This window comes from Erigeron canadensis, chromosome 9 (assembly GCF_010389155.1).
Source record: "Erigeron canadensis isolate Cc75 chromosome 9, C_canadensis_v1, whole genome shotgun sequence".
In the NCBI taxonomy this organism is placed as follows: Eukaryota; Viridiplantae; Streptophyta; class Magnoliopsida; order Asterales; family Asteraceae; genus Erigeron; species Erigeron canadensis.
In genome coordinates, this window is record NC_057769.1 from 24,116,288 (window position 1) to 24,134,382 (window position 18,095).

Consider the following 18,095-nt stretch of genomic DNA (forward strand, 5'->3'; position numbering starts at 1 on the left):
AACAAATCCACATTTTGTTGTCCCTTAAAGCATCAATAATTTCGACTGCGTCCATGTAGAGATCGGTCAACTTAACTTCTTGAGAACAGTTCACACATTCCATTGAATACCATAACTGGTCGGTTAGAATAAAACCGATTGTTGCAACAACAACCACTTTATCAAACTGTCAAAATGAAAATGTTTATACATTAGAATGTTAAAAAGCTAGTTATAAATTCGAAAGAAAGTTATGTTAAAAAGTAATCTAATCAAAAATGAAAAATTCACAAACAATGAATACTTACATGTTCGTCCATCAGGATCATCTTAATACTACCTATGTTATTAACATCTCCATATAGAGGTTGCTTCCATAGCCGCAAATTCTAACTGTTATTGTACATGGCTTATTATTTGGACGCAAATTTCTAATTGAAACATGGTTTAGTGAAGCCATGCTAAAATTGATCTGTTATGTGTTTACGTTTTCAAATGCCTTAAAACTGAATGGAAGTGGCCTTATATAGACATAGACATGCAAGGAAGTAACCGCCACAAGCAATACATAAACGGTTACATATTTAAATTTTTGAAAATTTGAACTTCTTGAAAGCATAACTAATCCGTTTTCAAAAATTTGAACTTCTTATAAAAGTAACTAATCCGTAGACCTTCCAAGAAGCAATATTGTAATGATTTTTGGACTTTCTTGTATTTTTAAGCATGTCACATAAACAATAACTAACAAATTTTGAAGTGGGATTTATATAATGTAGGGATAATGCTTAACTCATCAAGACATAAGAAATGATCGTGCCGTACATATAAAAATTCATAAATCAATTCAATCGTCAACTAGACAACTAATTAGTTGATGTGGATTTAAAAATTGTTTAATGTATAAAACCCTTATAATCTGTTATATATTTAGTTCGAATTTTCCATTTGTATATAAACTAAAGGAAAGTGCATAAGGTGTTGTTCTATGCCAACTTGAATGAAAAATCCCTTATGCATATTTAAATTATATATTTTTGCAACACCACTTAGTTTTTTATATAAAAAGTATTTAAAAGTTAAATGTGAGGTGTTTTCACCAGATTTTAATACTTGTAGATCGAACGGGAATGAAGAAAAGAAACACAACAATGCTGAAATGTTGCTACAATAAGTAATTAGTGAACTAAAACAGATACATTGAAAGTTCTTAATACAAGTGGACTGGTAGAAATAAAGCAAAATTATAAAGCTAATTAACAAAAACTAGAGAAACTAATACAAGCTACTTGGGGCTCTTATGCATAAGCCTTGATTTATTTAGCACCTTACCAACAGCTTGGGATGTCTTTATTCTGTTCAATTCAAGTGAAAATGTAGAACCAAATCGCTCTCTACGTCCGATGTTCTTCCTTCATCATTTCACCTGTACGAGTAGCAACTGGTTCTCAGTAATTGTGTAACTTGACCTGTTTACTTGAAAATGGAAATAATTTATATGTATAAATATCGGTCGAAGGTGAGACCATCTTAAATCATTGGAAAAGTAGTTTCAATCCTATTGCTTTGGTTATAAAATTCAGGGATTCGGAACAAAAAGTAAACGATGCGTTGATGGGTCACCCCAACCAACCCATTTTGACCCCTACTAAGATTTGCCCATATTACTGGAATGATTTCGATTCTTCAACCTGTTACCCAACCCACCTGACCTGCCCATTTGCCATCTCTTATTTAGTTACATCTCTACTATGAGGGAACAAAGAAGAGGAAGGGAAATAATAAGAGGACCATACATGGTCCAAAATTGACATTGCACTTCTCAGGAAGTTGCATAGCCATGCTACGGTCAACACCAGCGATAGGAGGGCCATTAACCAGCACACACAAACAAGGTTGGCCCAAGACCCTAATGGCAGTGCAGCAAGCGTCATTTGGAGGAATGGGGCTAAAGGGTGCAACCGCTGCCCTACAAGGAATCAGTTGGACCAATGCCGAGAAGAATGTGCTCCCACAGGGAAACCCCATGCTTCCCTGCACCATTAGCCCCAAAACAACCACCACCATAGCCACCATCATTTTATTTTCTTTCCTTTCCATTATTTCAAACAGAAGTTAACAAATAAACTTTTTTTCCTAAAAATTGTAAGTAAAATCTACACATTTATAGATGTGTTCAGGTTTGTTTGTTGCAAGCCCTTCGGTGCATGAGTCCTAATTCTGTATCACGTGGTATACATGTCGTTCCTAAGCCTCACCATAACTCAGTGTCGTTGGCATGCTAAAGAGAACAGTTGCTGAACTCATATATCATGAGCTAAACATTTATCAAGTATTGATTATTATTAATTTAAAATAAATTAGCCCCATTTTCATCATTCATAAAGATATACATAGTACAAAGTTGTTAAAAGAAAATCAGGTCTTGAGTAACATAATTAAGTTCTGCTTTCTTGATTATCACGGGTGTACCTTTCTTCACCAATATACTTATTAAAGGTCTCCTCTGCTTCCTTTAAGATTAATCGCGGACAGCTCTTGTTCTACATATTCTCCAGCACATATGGGCGGATACTTGTCAGCAAGAGGCAATTGTGCAAAATGGCCTAGAGGCTTCAGCACAGCGTCCGATGCGATATGAGAAAATAACTACCAAAACAGAAGAAAGTGGAGACAAGTTTCAGTATGAGATTTGGAAACCACAGTAGAATTATTAAGTACACTTCACCTATAAGTTCAGACTCTAAATTTCATACGATCCACAATCAAAACTATGGTAGAATTAACGGGCCAAAAGGGTAAAAAAAAGCTAGAAAGATACAAAACACATTGGTCAAATATGACCAAAAACTATTATGAACGGTCTAAAAACCTAAGGTTGTAAATATTGCTTTTGGTATCGTATCGGCCGACCCCCAATAAGCGATATATCGGATACCCTAAATTGTAAAGGAATTTATCTAAAATATATATATATACACTAACAATATATACAATTTGTGTTTTATAAACATATATATTATTAGTATATATATAAATGTTAGTAAATATTGTTAGTATATACAATAAATTTATCTAAAATTTATACCCTATTACTTGTTTTAACCCGTTTTTTTTTTTTATAAAAAAAAATCAACTTTTTTTGTTGACCGATATGGCCAATATTGACCGATAAGTGCCGAGTTTCACCGAAATTTGACCAAAGTGATAAGTTGGCCCGATAACCCACTTTTCGTATCAGTTGAAGGCCGATATTTGCAACACTGTAAAAACCTCTTGATTCAAGTTGATCAATAACTAGATTACTCCGTATTACTTAACTAGTATAACATTTGCGATCATATATTTGACACACTATCCATATTTCTAAAAAATTCCAGGCAAAGAAAGATGTTTCGTCAGCAAACCCGTTTTAATCTGCACCAAAAATTAATTGATTAACCTTTACCTGAACCTGCCCAAGCCAGCCACCTCTGATATGACATATGAAATGATAAGTAAAGAGATGGCTAAATTTTGATGCACTCACCGTTGAGGATACTCTCCAGAGGCTTCGATTTTCCTGGGATGCTTTATTAATTGCATCGATTGTTCTTTTACTTACGACGACTTCATGCATACCAGCTATACAGTCTCCAGCAGTCAACCATTCTATCTGCAAACAGAAACAATGTCCAACATGTATCTCAGTTTCACCATTATATAGCCATCATAAAAGGCTGCAGCTTTCATTTACATTTCACAGCCATAAACCAACAAAATAGATCTGCAGAATAGCAGATACAAACTACAGTGTGTGCCAGGTTGGAGGCCATGCTTAAACTGGGAACTAGTAAACAATTAAGATTTAGATTCTTAGGGCGACCACAAAGAAGATTCATGTCACTTCCAAGATAACTTCTTTTCGGGGTATCAGTGCTTTATTCATGTGGTGCAGCGATGGTGAAGCTAAAATAACATAATCGAGAGTCACATACAGCATCTTGAGATAAAACAACTGATATCAGTTTACCTGTTTTCCCGTCTGAATAAGTAAACACCCAACTGGAACCTTCACTTCAACTTTCTTGCCATTCCTTAGCCAAATACTTAGACCAGGGAATCTACTTCGGCCGTGAATTGTTAAAAAGTTAAGGTCATAGTGGTATCCTGCAAACACAGTACCCTCTTTGCCATGTCGTTGAAGGTTACTTCCTGTTGGAGCAAGAAGATGAGGACCCTGCAATTCATAATGTAAATGATCAAGCTAAAGCGAATGTAATCTACATATATCCAGATTCCATTTCGATGAATCTTAAACTCAATCAATATCCAATGGATTCTTCTGTACATCTTTCCAACTCTAAAGTCATTAGATATACGCTACACAGTTTAGTCTCTAACTTATATAGTTTTAGTCAGATATGTAGTAAAAGAAACAATATAACAACTTCATTTTTCAAACTAACGAGATTATCACATTCTGACTTTGACCATGAGAAGGCATCGAAGAGAGAAGATATATAAACTCACACCTGCTTCATTAGACCAGTGAATGCATCCTTTGATAGACCAAAACCAATAGCTGCCATTTCAGCAACAACCTGAGAATGTTGCATTTTGAAATATAATATTATCCAACACAAATAACTATGATCATATCAGTACGCAAGAAATCAGTACCACTGACACACCTCAATAGCAGATATCATTTTAGAACCCCATGTATCCATAGTCTCTTTCCATTCAGGGAAACCTTCAGGTATAACTGGCTCAGAGTTCAGCTCCTAAATGAAATTCACGTCAATAACATTCATCAAATAAACTAACAATTTAAGATGTCAAGAACTATGCAAAACCTGAAACCGCGTAGTTGATGGCCGAGGACCAACTCTCCACATATACCGCCACTTAGGATCGGGACCTGTTGGAGTCAATGGCTGAGACTCTTCTGGCAATTCTTTCAGCTTCTTTTGCATTTCCTCGTCAACCAAACTACGAGGAACTTCAACACCTTCTGGTGTCACACCAACCTATTAAATCATCAGACGACATTGATCCAGATCACGTTTTAGGTTTCAAACAAAACACCTAATCTATCTTCATTAATAAGTAATGGAAAATGTCATAGAATCGCAATATACTTTTTCCTTTAATATTAATCCGCTTTGCTTACAACTTTTGGAACACCATATTTGGTAATGTAAGTATATTTTTCCCCTGTTTCGTAATTTAATCTGGTGATTAAAACCCTTTTTTTAAGAAAGTAATTAGCAAAGGAACCTAGCAAAAAACTTAGGAAAAATTGTCAAAAAAGGAAGCAACAAAATAACGAACTTCACAGTATGGGTATCTAAAAATTCTAGCTCCTGCAAAGGATTCCACTTTGGCACATTTAAAGTTACTCATAGAGAAAATAAAGTAACAGAATCTACCAAATGTAACAATGTGAGATATGTATTAACAATTTTTACGAATGTGAAGCACGTACTATACTAACTTTGACAATGTGAGGGTTGTAAGATGGCAGATGTATGGTCAATTCCACAAAAAAGGTACTCTAGTTATACTTATACACAACTTCGGATCAAGGTACAAACCTTTTGATTTTCAATCTATATTATCAAACTTCCCTTTGCGACCAAAGGAAAAAAAAAAAAAAAGTTTAACGTATTGAGCAGGTTATCACAACTAATTTGCACGTATGTTTATGATTATAAGGCTCTCCAATGCTAAGGACGCCCCTTAAGCGTCCTTGAGTTGACACATCATATCCTTACAAATCCTTATACATCCTTACAAATCCTTCAAATCTTATAATTTTATCTCCAACCATACAAACATCCTTACATATCCTTTCACCTCCACTAAAAACAAAAATATATTATTATTATTAGGTAAGGACAAGTAAGGGCATGCCCTTAGGTAAGGGCATCCTTCAAAAAATCCTTAGTTTTAAACAAGCTTTAACGGCAAAGGATATCCAAGGGCACCTAAGGGCACCCAAGGGCATTGGCTATCTCCAATGCTAAGGACGTCCTTAGGCGTCCTTGAGCTGCCACATCATATCCTTAGGATATCTCCAATGCTAAGGACACCTCTAGACACATCCTTAAAATCCTTTAGTTTACCTTAAACCATACAAACATCCTTACATATCCTTACATCTATATACAAACAAAAAAATAGTATTGAAGATAGCCTAAGGGTATGCCCTTAGGTAAGGACATACATAAAAAAATCATTAGTTTTGGACAAGCTTCAATGACAAAGAACATCCATGACAACTAAGGGCACCTACGGGCACCCAAAAACACTCTCATTGGAGATAGTCAACCTACAAAGGCTTGATGGTAGTAAATACAAAACTGCATGTATAAATAACACAAGTATTGGTATAGCATTACACCCGAAGCGAGAAAATATACAAAACCAGTCGTCATCACTTCCAACTACAAAATCTCTTCTCCCTTAATATTTTTCTAACTATTTGCAAATATTAAGTAAGGTTGATGTTACTTTAAAGACAAGAAAATCATCAAAATCTGGTGGGAGGTATGACCGTCTACCAGCTCAACAATTTAAAGTTCCCGTTTTTTGGCCAAAGTAATAGCTTAATAGACAAAGTACATTATAAGTAGGGATGTTAATGGATCGATTCAAACCAATCGAAATGGATGCATCCGATTGGTTTTTAACTTCTAAAATCTATATCCGAACCATCCAAACTAATTACGTTTCCTAATTGAACTGAGCCAAATTACTCGCCTTGGATCGGATTTGAACTTGAGACCTATTGTTTCAAATCCATCTCTACATTTCCCCAATACCAATTAAGCTAAACCTCATTGGCATGTTTCAATATCCATCAATCAATAATAAAGCCAACTACTTTATTCAATTTACAACCATTTTCCTCAAACTCATCGACAATAAATAAATAGACAACAATAATTATAAGGGTGAAAAATGCAATTAAATCACATAAAATAAAAATGAAAAGAGAAATGACCTGATAATGAAGATGGGGCCGTTCTTGTTTCTTTTTAAAATCATCAGGCTGTTCAAAATACTTTTCCATCATATCAAGAAACCGATCATTATCTTGAGCAGAACATCTTGGATCTTTGACTAACAAAGCCCCTGTTTCACTCAATGTTTGACTCACTTCTTTACACACACTTTTCATTTGGGTCTCATCTTTTCGATCTAAATATGGCCCAAGATCAATCACCGGTAACTCCATTTTTTTTGGTTGATTTTTAATTTGACTTTATTATTATTATTAAGTTAGATAGATTAGATGGAAATGTAAACAAGAAATGAATATATATATATATATATATATATTTATGCGTTGGAGATGTAAATTTCAATCTTGTTAAAGATGTATATGGCGGGAGAAATGATATTTATTTACGCTACCTCTTGCTTCTCGGCTCATTCTACTACTACCATTTCGGCTGATTTTTGACTTTCCAAAGTTGGGAGTTGTGAAGTGATGACCGGATATTACCCATTTTGTGTACAAACTTTTCCTTTTTCTTTTTCGAGTTTAGTCACTAAAATGTTAATGTTTTTTTTTATTTTAGTTTATACATAACTATTGGACATCGTTCATTAGACATAACGTTGTTTTCAAAAATATTATACAGATTTAAATGTATATTTGGAAAAGTGTTAATCATTTACATGATAAATTCTTAGAATAATTGAAGTAATAAACAATCTTAATCATATAGCAATTATATATAATTAATTGAAAAAAAATGTGATAGCGAGAAAAAAAAGAATGAAAACGCATTAAATTTACACTATTATATGTGAAATACAAAAAAAAAAATGAAAAGTACTATATGAATCATTGTAGATAATCAAAAGACAAATGAACGCAAATACCATATAAACTTTGTACAATAACTTATCAAAAAGTCAAAAACAACCGAAAAAAAAAGTATTTTATTTTAAAAAAATTAAATTGAATAAATTTTAGAGGATAATAAGTATGAAGATGAAAAATTAAAAATTTAAAACAAAATAATAAGAGTTAATTTCAAAAATCGTCCTTATGGTTTTACCAAAAAATCATGTTTCATCCTTTAAACTTCAAAATGATATTGGTAGTCCTTTATACGCGGATAATGGTCACGTTTCGTCCTTTAGTCGGCCGTATAAATGACGAAACATGACCATCATCTGTTAGATTAAAGGACGAAACGTGACCATTATCCGTCAGATTAAAGGACGAAACATGACCATTATCCGCGTATAAAGGACTACCAGTGTCATTTTAAAGTTTAAAGGATGAAACGTGATTTTTTGGTAAAACCAGAAGGAAGATTTGTGCAATTAACTCAAATAATAATAATAGAAACCCAATTAAAACATAAATGTCCAAAAGTATTTGAAAATAGAAAGCCAATGAAAAAATACGAAGTATCACACACTAATCTTTGGGAGATGATCGGAAGTCTATCTGAAGCATACTCACTACCGTCACATGAAAATATATAATGTAGTACTCACACAAAAAGAGGAATATAATAAAAATAACATATAAATATAATAAGAACAAATATGTGTAAAAAATATTAATAACTGTATTTAAAACTACAATTAAAAATAAAGGATAAAACCAAAACAAAAATAAAAACACGAATGAACACATAGTAACATCATTCAAAGTTTTATGTAAAAGAAACATAGTATCTTTATAGAATTACTTTTACAAAGTAAGCGTAAAATAAAAACACCCACTATATAATAAATAGTAAAAGCAAAAAAAATGTACGAAAAAATGTCTACCTAATTTAAAAGCATAAGCTAATTTAAAAAAGTCTCAAGTGGCAAAAAGGACTTGAATTACATAAATGCATAAATCATATTAATCATGTGATTCATCATCTATACTACCTATTAAAAATTATAGCCCCTGTTGAAAGTTACAGGGAGAAAATGTCTATTATACCCCACGTTACAAACGTCCCCTTTGGTAAGTATGCAATTAGTCCAATTTAGTAAAGTATATGCAATTAGTTATGCACGTCAAAATTCAAAAGTCCATCTAGGTTCTTGATCACAATTCCCATGTGCACATAGTCAAACGTCCCATATGGTAAGTATTTAATTTGTGTTTATCAATTACATAACTTCAAAATTCAAAATAACAAACATAACAAGGAAACATCGTCACTATATAAACCGACTATTGATCACCTACTTAATTGTGATCACCTACCATCATCAGTATATAAACCTTTCGATCTTATTTACATTGTATGTCTCCTTGAATGGCAAAAAACAGACCATTTGCTGATGCTTCTTCACCGCTCACAAGGAAACATCGTCGCCGCTCTCACATTCAGCCCCAAACGACATAACAAGGCTTTACCATGGTATCCCGTCGCAACGCACGGGTACCGTGCTAGTTTTTATAAAGTTGTATAAAGTATAAAGACTTTTCATGAAATTAAACCAAAAATAGAAAAACAAAAAAAAAAAAACAAAAGCCAATGGTAAATAAAGAATCCCAAATTCCAAAATTATATATATAATAAATTGCATGACGAATTGTTTTTATTGCATTGAAGAATTTCTAAGATCTATTTTCAAATGCAAATTGTAGTTTGTTATTATTGCTATCCAACTTTCAAAATTTTATTAAAATGATCATGAATTTTCAAGTTTTGTTCACATATGGTTATGATCATCAAAACTTAAATAATTATTTAATGCACCTTAATAAAAGTTTTTTATCTTCGTTTAACAAAATCTCTAAATTTTAACGACTTAATCGGAACAATTTTTGATGTTGAATGACATTAGAATATGTATATGTAAACAAAATTTGAGAGCTTGTTAAGCAACAGTACAATAAAAAAGTCCATGCAAGTGTATGGGTACAAAATGAAAAGCAAATTGTTATTTCAGTGATGATATTATCTTTTTATATCATATCAGTGTTACATCATCAATTTTTAACTGATAAAAACTTGTCTTATTATTTTAATCTTTTTTATTTTTAAATAATTAAACACAACAAAAGCTGAATGTCGTTTTCTACCTTTAACATACTAGAAGTGGTCTATTAGGTAGGGGTAAAAGTGTGTATATCTTAACCTTCTCCATACACTATCGAAGACAATATTAAGAACCACAAAATGACATTAAGTGTTACTTTATATTACATTAATGTAATTGAGTATTTAAAAAATAACCATTTATAGGCCATCACTCCGTTTTCATTTGTCACCTCTTTTTTTTCGGGCCCAAGCCACCACTTTATAGGCCATCACTCCGATAATAGACGGGTATCATGTCATAAGCTAGGTGTAAAACTCACTCCCAAAAACTAGCTCAAAAGAGAAGGGAACAACTTATAAACTACCAACCAACTTCATACTTGACATCGTAATAGAATAATATATTCATTTTTCTTACAAATAATCAAATAATTTATAAAGTAAATTGTCTTTTACTTTTTTCACTCCTCTGACGAAGAATGAACATATGACTACTCACATCAATACTTTTTCAATAAACACTCTTCGGGTCACTACACCTCTTATAAACATCGTTGTTATGATGGTGTAACATACTTTTATGCATTGGACCAAAATTAAAGTCATCGAGTATCATAATTAGGATTTTATACTATTTAGAAAAAGTTATAAAAATAAAACACGCAGAACGTAAAAATAACTTATCTCGTAAAGGGGAAAAAAAGAATTCAACCCCGCCTATATAACAGTATAGCACCATTTTACTTTTACTTTTACTGCCATGCCATTTAACTCGTTGAATTTACACAATCAAAATAATCAGAAAATCTAAAGATAGGGTTTAATCAAAATCAAAATAATCTAACAAATCTAAGTTTGGTAATCAAAATCAAAATAATGGGGACAGAAAGGAGACGGAAGGTGAATTTATTTGACTTGGGGGACGACGGAACAGCGGCGGCGGCGAAGATCAATAGATGGAATGGACGGGTGTATACCCCCAGATATTATGAGATATTGAAAAAGAGAAAGGTTTTGCCAATTTGGCGTAAAAAAGATGAGTTTTTGAAAGAGTTTAGAGAGAATCAGATTTTGATTTTGGTTGGTGAATCTGGTTGTGGTAAATCTACTCAGGTTAGCTCACCTTTTTATATATATATATATGTATGTATGTTTGTGTGTATATGTTTACATGTATGTACGTGTGTGTATATGTATATATAAACTATAAGTAGCATGATACCCGCAAAATTCTGCGACGGTGTGGTTTAGTGGTGTCGGAATGGGTGGTGCTGGCAACGACTATTGTTGGTGGTTGGTGGCAGTGTCAAGTTGTATAGGTTAAAGTAAAGGTAATAGTGAAAATATTTTTAAAAATAAGGAATTGTTTAAATTATTAAGATAAGGGTTCAGGGTGTAAATTACTAGTTTATTAGAGACAAATTGGATAATTTTAATAGGGAAATGATAATAGTATCATTATTTTTGATTAATTTACCACAATGTGAGTACGTATTCTAATAACTCTTTCCAAAGGGTGTTCATTAAGGACAATTTCGTACTTTCGCAACTAACTATTATGTAACACTTTCAAAAATTGGGGGTGAGATTATGTTTGTAACACTTTTCCAGACATAATCTCCTCACTATTCAAAACCTTTACATGTTCAGCCTGGTGAGTCCTTACCCATGTGTATGTGACCTAACTAGGGAATGTCCGTGACCGTGCTTCCCCCAAGATATCTACCTGTGGAGGATTCGAACAATGAGGAGATTATGTATATGCTGTATTGCTGTGTATTTGGATAGTTGTAAAAATGATTTCGATGTTTAATATGAATTTGTGTGTGTAGAATCAGTAAATGAAGGAGGTTTTTCCATGTTTACTGTGGATTTAGAATTTCCAAGTCAACGGAGTCCTTAGCCTTTGACTCAGATGACTTGGTTTAGGCAAAAAAGAATAAAAACTAAAATGGCCGTAAAAACCCGACGAGTCAAAAGAGCTAAAGAAAAATTATTAAGCGATCACAAAATAGTGAAGTAAAAAAAAATATAAGAACACACCATTAATCTATTACACCACTTATGTTCTTTAATATATCATAAACTACCAAACAAAATTGTATAAATACTATCTATGCAATCAGTTAAAATGTTAAACTTTTTTTATTGCATAAACTGTTGTGGTATTGTCTAGTATTTTTTAAATATAATATTATAACAACTATCATCCCTCTCTCTTTCATGTGAGGGGCCATTCAACAAAGAAGAACACAAAACATTGGTCAATAAGTGAATACAAGTCATTAGTTATATTTAGTTCTCTGACTTTTTGTGGGCTTAATTCATTTGGGTTTTATTAATTTTGAAGCCCAAGGGGGTCCCATTAAGTTTTCTTAAGGCCTTAAGGGGGTTCTGCAATAATTTTTATAGGCTGTCTAGAAACATCTTCCATTTTCCTTCAAGGGTGGTCCAGTGACCCATAACGCCCTGGCCGAGGAGTGCAAGTCTTTGATAATTGACTGATATGTAGGCGGCCTAACCGGGGTATCACACTCTTTTCTTGGCCACCTTGGCGATGTGGTTTTTGAAAGTTTTCGCTGGAGTATTAGAGCACATGTAACAATAACATTGAAAAAGCGCAAATACATTGAAAGAAGTGTCAGATTTACGCAGAATCCAGACCATAGGGAACCCACTTTTTATCGAAATAGTCACACTGCTCTTTCATGGGCGGAACTACCTTTAAAGGAGGGTAGCCCGAGCTATTGGTCCGTTCAACTCATTTGTTGTAATTGTTTTTTCAAATATGTTAGTTTTTTTAATGGTGCTATTCGTAAAATAAATTTGGGATATCGATCAATGTGGAAGACTCTAAACTTTTGAAAGATTTTTATAGCAAAAAAACTTATAGAGATGTAATTTGTGCCACTAAATGAAAAATGAAAACTAACAAAATTGATAATGTTCTTATAAAATGCTAAAATTAATGAAAAATCCTTAAAAACCGCTTAAAAATCGTAACAGTTCAATTGTTAAGGTTACTTTGCACGCATACAAGGCTAGTGGAAAAATGTGCTATGGGTCAATATCAATTCTGGTTCCGCCCCTGTGCTCTTTACTAATAAAAAGGCAAAAAGAAAAACCCCAAACACACACACACAGAGACATACTTTCGTGGAGTTCGAGGACGATACCGGCTCCTTAACAATTCCATGTTTTGGTGTGGTGGTATGCTTTTGTAACATCCATGAATTTTGACCCGTTGACTTTAAGTATCATGTTATGAATTATAGTAGTTAATGATATCTTTAAATCCATCTTGTGGTTAAATGACTAATTGTATACTCAATGAGCCGGTTGACGGTGTGCTAGATGTAATGTCGTGGGTTTTGAACTAATTAGTTATGTTGACGGGTCAACCCATGGATCAAAGTCTTGACCCATGACCCACCTTAGTCAACCCAACCCCCACCCACCTTATCCTTTCCTTCCCTTATTCTTCTTATCTCTCTCTTCTTTACTCCCAAGAACACACTCTCCTTTCACTCTCTCTCTCTAATTTAATTCATAGTTCATGGAAATTCAAGCTTAGTTAATGCAAGAATAATAAATCTTATCACCATTTTAACTTCATATCAAAAACTTGGGTTCCAAAGTGTAAGAAATGACCTCATTTGAATCAAAATTCGGGTTTGAGGATTTGTGAAGCTTTTGGTAAGTAAATTCTACTCTATGACCTTCACTTCATGTTAGTAAATGTACCTATAGTTGTGCCAAAACATTTTCGGGTCACAAATCGGGTCAAAAGTCGAATTAGGGTTTGTCTAGGGTTAGTAATGGGTTAACCGAATTTGAACTTGAGTTTGGTGTTTTGAAGAAAGATTTTAAAGTGGGTTTGGGTTATTCATGTGTAAACATGCTTAATTATGCTTCATATTGAGTTTTGATGCTTCACAAATCGATTTTTGGGTGTCAAAAATGAGTTATGGGTTAGTTTTGGTGTGTTTAGGTCGAAATGGGTTGCTGAGGCTGAACTGGGTGAGCTGCTGCGCAGCTTCACGAGTCTGTTTTTCAGCTGCGGCGCAGCGATAAGTTGCGGCGCAGTTGGGGGCTTAAATCACTTAACTTTTTCCTAGCTTTAGTTCTAACATCCTAGGATCGTCCCGACCTTTCCGGAATGTACTCTTATGACCTTATTGGTGCCCTACACATGACAAACGAGTCGTTTAAAGTTGGGTGTCCTCTTTGGAACCTAATTCAAGACATTAACATAAACTAAATAAACATATAACTTATGTTTGAGAATGAGGCGACCTTGGGGCGACTTCATTTTGGTTACAAACTATTACATGACCTCCCTAACGACCATGTTGGGTCCCGAAAGTCTTTCAAAGCCATAAACTAAAGCTAAAACCTAGTTAGAGAATCGTCTTTGGTGAATAATGCATGTCTTGTAAACATTACTAGGTTGTGGACGCGTGGAGCACTATAATCACCTATAATCTCATCTTAATTCGATATTAGCCTCTTTTGCCAATCAAGGTGAGTTCGTATCTCCCTACTCTATTGAGATTCGGGCTGAAAAGTGTACATTGTGTGTTTATTTGTTTGAATTAATTGTTTGTTGATTGAATGATGATTGATGGATGAATCATTGAAATGTTTTGTGTATGTTGGTATTGAGAAAGGTTATATTTAGATTAGATGTACATACATGGAAGTCGACTTCGCGTTCAAAAGGTTTGAGATGTGGAGGGTTAGCCGCTGGTACACCCTGTATACAAACATCGAGGACTCTTTGAAAGCAAGCCCTCTCAAGTGTATGTATGTATAGTTTGATCATATTGTTGGTTATTGGATGTTGGATTGATGGATTGTTGGGCTTGCATTGTGTTGGTTGCTTTGAGATGATTTGGTTGTCTGTTGAGACAAATGTGTTTATCCAGGTATAGACGTATACACTGGTGTTGGTCATCCAGGTTATAGACGTATATTCGCCGACGTTTTTGAGATGCCACAATGGTCATGGTGATGACCTGTGAGTATCGTTGCATAGATGGCATAATGGCCCTACATATTATATGTATTTTGGTTTGGCATGCATATCATTCACATCATGGCATTGACATTGCATTGATTGTTCTTATACGTTTGTTATATAGTGATGCATTGGTTGGATGACGTGTAAGACTACTTGTATGTGATAATTGTTCTTGTTTTTATGACATGTGGGTATGGTCGGTGGTTCATCTTGGGCCACCACTACGAACTCACCAACCTCGTGTTGACTTGTAGAACACTTTTCAGGTAATTAGGTGGTTCAAGGATGTGATGCATGATCTGGTGTAGCTTTTGGTTTCGGGCATGGACTTTATGGATCAAGGATTCATACGCCCACTTTTGGATTAATGCTTAGGATCGATAGCCATCTCTAGAATTCTCTTTTGTAAACTTTGATGGTCATTTGCTCCTTGTGCATTGTTTGAATATTTGACTTGTTGTGGATTCACCGAATTCATTAATGTCATTTAGTTGCCTACGATAATCCCTCCTTGTGCTATATGATTTCCGTAATATTTCGAGCCCTAGCTCGGGGTGTTACAGCTTTCATGTGGAAAACTATCTTTGCTGCCAATAATCTTGTGGTTATCGTTAGATAAAGGGATAACTTCCTCTGTACTAAAAGAAGTGCAGTTTTGGAATTGCATTGCATTGTGTAATAACCAGAATAAAGTTGTAATAATATTTCTTGCGCAAACTTTACGAAAGTCTATTAAGGGTAGGATAGTATAAGTTATTGTAGTCTTAAATATGGAGGTAGACACATATTGTTGGAACAGTCTAAGTTACAAAGGTGGACTCTTGTTTTGGGATGGAGGGTGTATGATTACTAGCCGTCTGTGATTCCATTTGCACTATGCGACAGTGAAAGTTAAAAAAATAAATTATACGTTAGGAGGATAAATTTTTATTTGTAAATGACATAAAATTAGTTAGCGATTAGTAGTGTCACTGTATCAATAAGAAGTATTTGTGTCTATTTGTAGTAGAATAAGTCAAAAACAAAAGAGGGGATGTAAACCAGCTGTTCGATCGGTAGTTAAAATTATGTTCTCTTATATGTTTCTGCTTCTGCTTATCTGATTTTAGTGAATTATGCATCTTTATTTTCTGCTTATCACAACACTAGGTATATCTAATTGTCAAAGGTCTATTGTGACCAATAGATCCCTCAATTTGTCTTGGAAACTGTTGAGCTAGAGAGCGCATATAGACGGACGAAGTTCATGGTTGGTTGCACCCAACCTAATAGGGTGGCTGCAATGTCTGTTTCTCGTCGTGTTGCAGAGGAAACGGATGTCAGAATTGGAGAAGAAGTAGGTTACAGCTAGCATTCGTTTTGAAGATTACAGCAGTGCGAAAACTGTCTTGAAGTATGCTTTTCACAAACTCTAACTAAACTTGGAAATTTATGGGAAACCAGGTGGGGCCTGTGAAAGTCGTTCCTTTGCATGCGACGCTCTTGGCAGCTATGCAGCAGAAGATATTCGAGCCTGCTCCACCTCCGGTGACTCAGTTTGGGCCTGCTGGTAGGAAGATTGTGATTTCAACAAACATTGCTGAAACATCTATAACCATTGATGGTATAGTGTATGTCATAGACTCAGGTTTTGCAAAGCAGAAAGTTTATGATCCACGTGATCGCGTCGATTCGTTTTTGGTTTCTCCAATATCGAAGTTAATCGCTCACCAGAGATCTGGTTGTGCCGGAAGAACACAATGATACGAACCCATCCCATAATAGGCTCGTATCATGTCATAAGCTAGGTGTAGAACTCACTCCCAAAAGCTAGCTCAAAGGAGGAGGGATGTCTAGGCTTATAAACCACCAACCAATCCCATTCTTGGCCGATGTGGGATCATATCAATACCCCACCCTTTGAAGAGCCAACGTCCTCGTTGGTCACGGCTATGTTGGTCACGGTTGGCACCCTTCTCCTTGGGTCCAAGCCACCACTCCATAGGCCACCACTCCAAGCGTTAGAACCTCCAAAGGTAGGGCTAGCTCTGATACCAATTGATACGAACCCATCCCATAATAGGCTCGTATCATGTCATAAGCTAGGTGTAGAACTCACTCCCAAAAGCTAGCTCTGATGAGGAGGGGACACCTAGGCTTATAAACCACCAACCAATCCCATACTTGGCCGATGTGGGATCATATCACACAACCTGGTAAATGTTTTAGATTGTACACAGAAAGAAGTTTTAATAATGACCTTATGCCTTAGACCTATCCGGAGATTCTTCATTCAAACCTTGCAAATAGGGTTCTTACTCTCAAGAAACTTGGTGTTGATGATCTAGTTCATCTTGATTTTATACATCCGCCTGTTCCTAAGGCTGTGATGCGTGCATTGGAGGTTTTGAATTATTTAGGAGCATTGGATGATGAAGGAAAGTTGACCAAATTGGGTGAAATGATGAGTGAATTTCCACTAGATCCTCAGATGGGGAAGATGCTTGCTGTGAGCCCAGAATTCAACTGTTCGAACAAAATTCTTTCTATCTCAGCTATGCTATCAGCTACAGATTACATTTTTGTATCTTTCACTTTTCATGGATTTTGTTTTATCTTGTAGCGGATGTGAGGTCAAGATATGTGGCTGCATATTGGTGAATTTATTTAATCATGCTTTTGCATGGACCTTATTTCCGCATATGGTGATACGTGACTCGTGAGTATGTGGTTAGAGAGGGGGAGGGATTGCTTAAATGTGCTCATTGGAAGGAAGTCTTGTGATAGAGAAAAATCAGAATCACATATCTAGCTGTAATAATTTGTTTTGCGGGGTGTATTTGAATGTGCTTCATTTTTAAAGATTAAAATTTGAAATGTGTTTGTCCTTGGGATTTAGCCCAACTGGACATTTAATGTCCCTTATGTCTTTCAGCCAAATGTTGGTCACGGGTTCGAAACCTTTGAAAGGCATATTGGGAAGTCCTTGCCAATGAGGTGGGGCATGTGGGTTTTCTCTAACATTTAGCTGGTTTCCTCCAGAACGGTAGTGGGACTTCCACCGCCAGTCATGCCCTCGGATTGACTGTGCTGGTGACTTGGTCGATCTCTAC

At 34.9% G+C, this 18,095-nt stretch overlaps 3 protein-coding genes across 5 annotated transcripts; 1 reads left to right on the plus strand and 2 right to left on the minus strand.

The window, feature by feature from the left end:
• Positions 1 to 1,131: 1,131 nt before the first annotated feature.
• Positions 1,132 to 2,079, minus strand: LOC122581817 (putative lipid-transfer protein DIR1). Its single transcript, XM_043754107.1, has 2 exons — positions 1,776 to 2,079; positions 1,132 to 1,405 (listed from the first exon to the last, which is right to left on the minus strand). Exons 1-2 carry the CDS (start codon positions 2,077 to 2,079, stop codon positions 1,374 to 1,376), a joined length of 336 nt encoding a protein of 111 aa, XP_043610042.1. The 3' UTR covers positions 1,132 to 1,373.
• On the minus strand, positions 1,132 to 7,499 carry LOC122581816. Its single transcript, XM_043754105.1, has 8 exons — positions 6,971 to 7,499; positions 4,818 to 4,991; positions 4,653 to 4,745; positions 4,494 to 4,562; positions 3,992 to 4,198; positions 3,509 to 3,634; positions 2,452 to 2,628; positions 1,132 to 1,405 (listed from the first exon to the last, which is right to left on the minus strand). Exons 1-7 carry the CDS (start codon positions 7,202 to 7,204, stop codon positions 2,473 to 2,475), a joined length of 1,059 nt encoding a protein of 352 aa, XP_043610040.1. The 5' UTR covers positions 7,205 to 7,499; the 3' UTR covers positions 1,132 to 1,405; positions 2,452 to 2,472.
• A 3,248-nt stretch (positions 7,500 to 10,747) lies between these two features.
• LOC122580857 (probable pre-mRNA-splicing factor ATP-dependent RNA helicase DEAH2) lies at positions 10,748 to 18,087 on the plus strand. 3 transcript variants are annotated; one of them, XR_006320898.1, is made up of 2 exons: positions 10,748 to 11,093; positions 17,403 to 18,087. XR_006320898.1 is itself a non-coding variant. In XM_043753011.1 (2 exons), the coding sequence occupies exons 1-2, from the start codon at positions 10,857 to 10,859 to the stop codon at positions 11,766 to 11,768; spliced, it is 336 nt and encodes a 111-aa protein (XP_043608946.1). In that variant the 5' UTR covers positions 10,748 to 10,856; the 3' UTR covers positions 11,769 to 11,825. The 3 variants fall into 3 exon arrangements, 1 of the variants encoding a protein (XP_043608946.1); XR_006320897.1 differs by lacking the exon at positions 17,403 to 18,087 and adding an exon at positions 14,430 to 14,444; XM_043753011.1 differs by lacking the exon at positions 17,403 to 18,087 and adding an exon at positions 11,670 to 11,825.
• The last annotated feature ends 8 nt before the right edge of the window (positions 18,088 to 18,095 follow it).

What these genes read in the sequence shown, in the direction of transcription:
- LOC122581817 (XM_043754107.1), bottom strand. Translation starts at nt 2,079, where the DNA reads ATGGAAAGGAAAGAAAATAAAATGATGGTGGCTATGGTGGTGGTTGTT. An exon ending in CAATGTCAATTTTGGACCAT is followed by an intron (nt 1,406 to 1,775) that starts GTATGGTCCTCT and finishes CTACTCGTACAG; the next exon opens with GTGAAATGATGAAGGAAGAA.
- LOC122581816 (XM_043754105.1), bottom strand. Translation starts at nt 7,204, where the DNA reads ATGGAGTTACCGGTGATTGATCTTGGGCCATATTTAGATCGAAAAGAT. An exon ending in AAATGATATCTGCTATTGAG is followed by an intron (nt 4,563 to 4,652) that starts GTGTGTCAGTGG and finishes CAACATTCTCAG; the next exon opens with GTTGTTGCTGAAATGGCAGC. An exon ending in TCTGGAGAGTATCCTCAACG is followed by an intron (nt 2,629 to 3,508) that starts GTGAGTGCATCA and finishes CTGTTTTGGTAG; the next exon opens with TTATTTTCTCATATCGCATC.
- LOC122580857 (XM_043753011.1), top strand. Translation starts at nt 10,857, where the DNA reads ATGGGGACAGAAAGGAGACGGAAGGTGAATTTATTTGACTTGGGGGAC. An exon ending in GTTGTGGTAAATCTACTCAG is followed by an intron (nt 11,094 to 11,669) that starts GTTAGCTCACCT and finishes TGACCTAACTAG; the next exon opens with GGAATGTCCGTGACCGTGCT.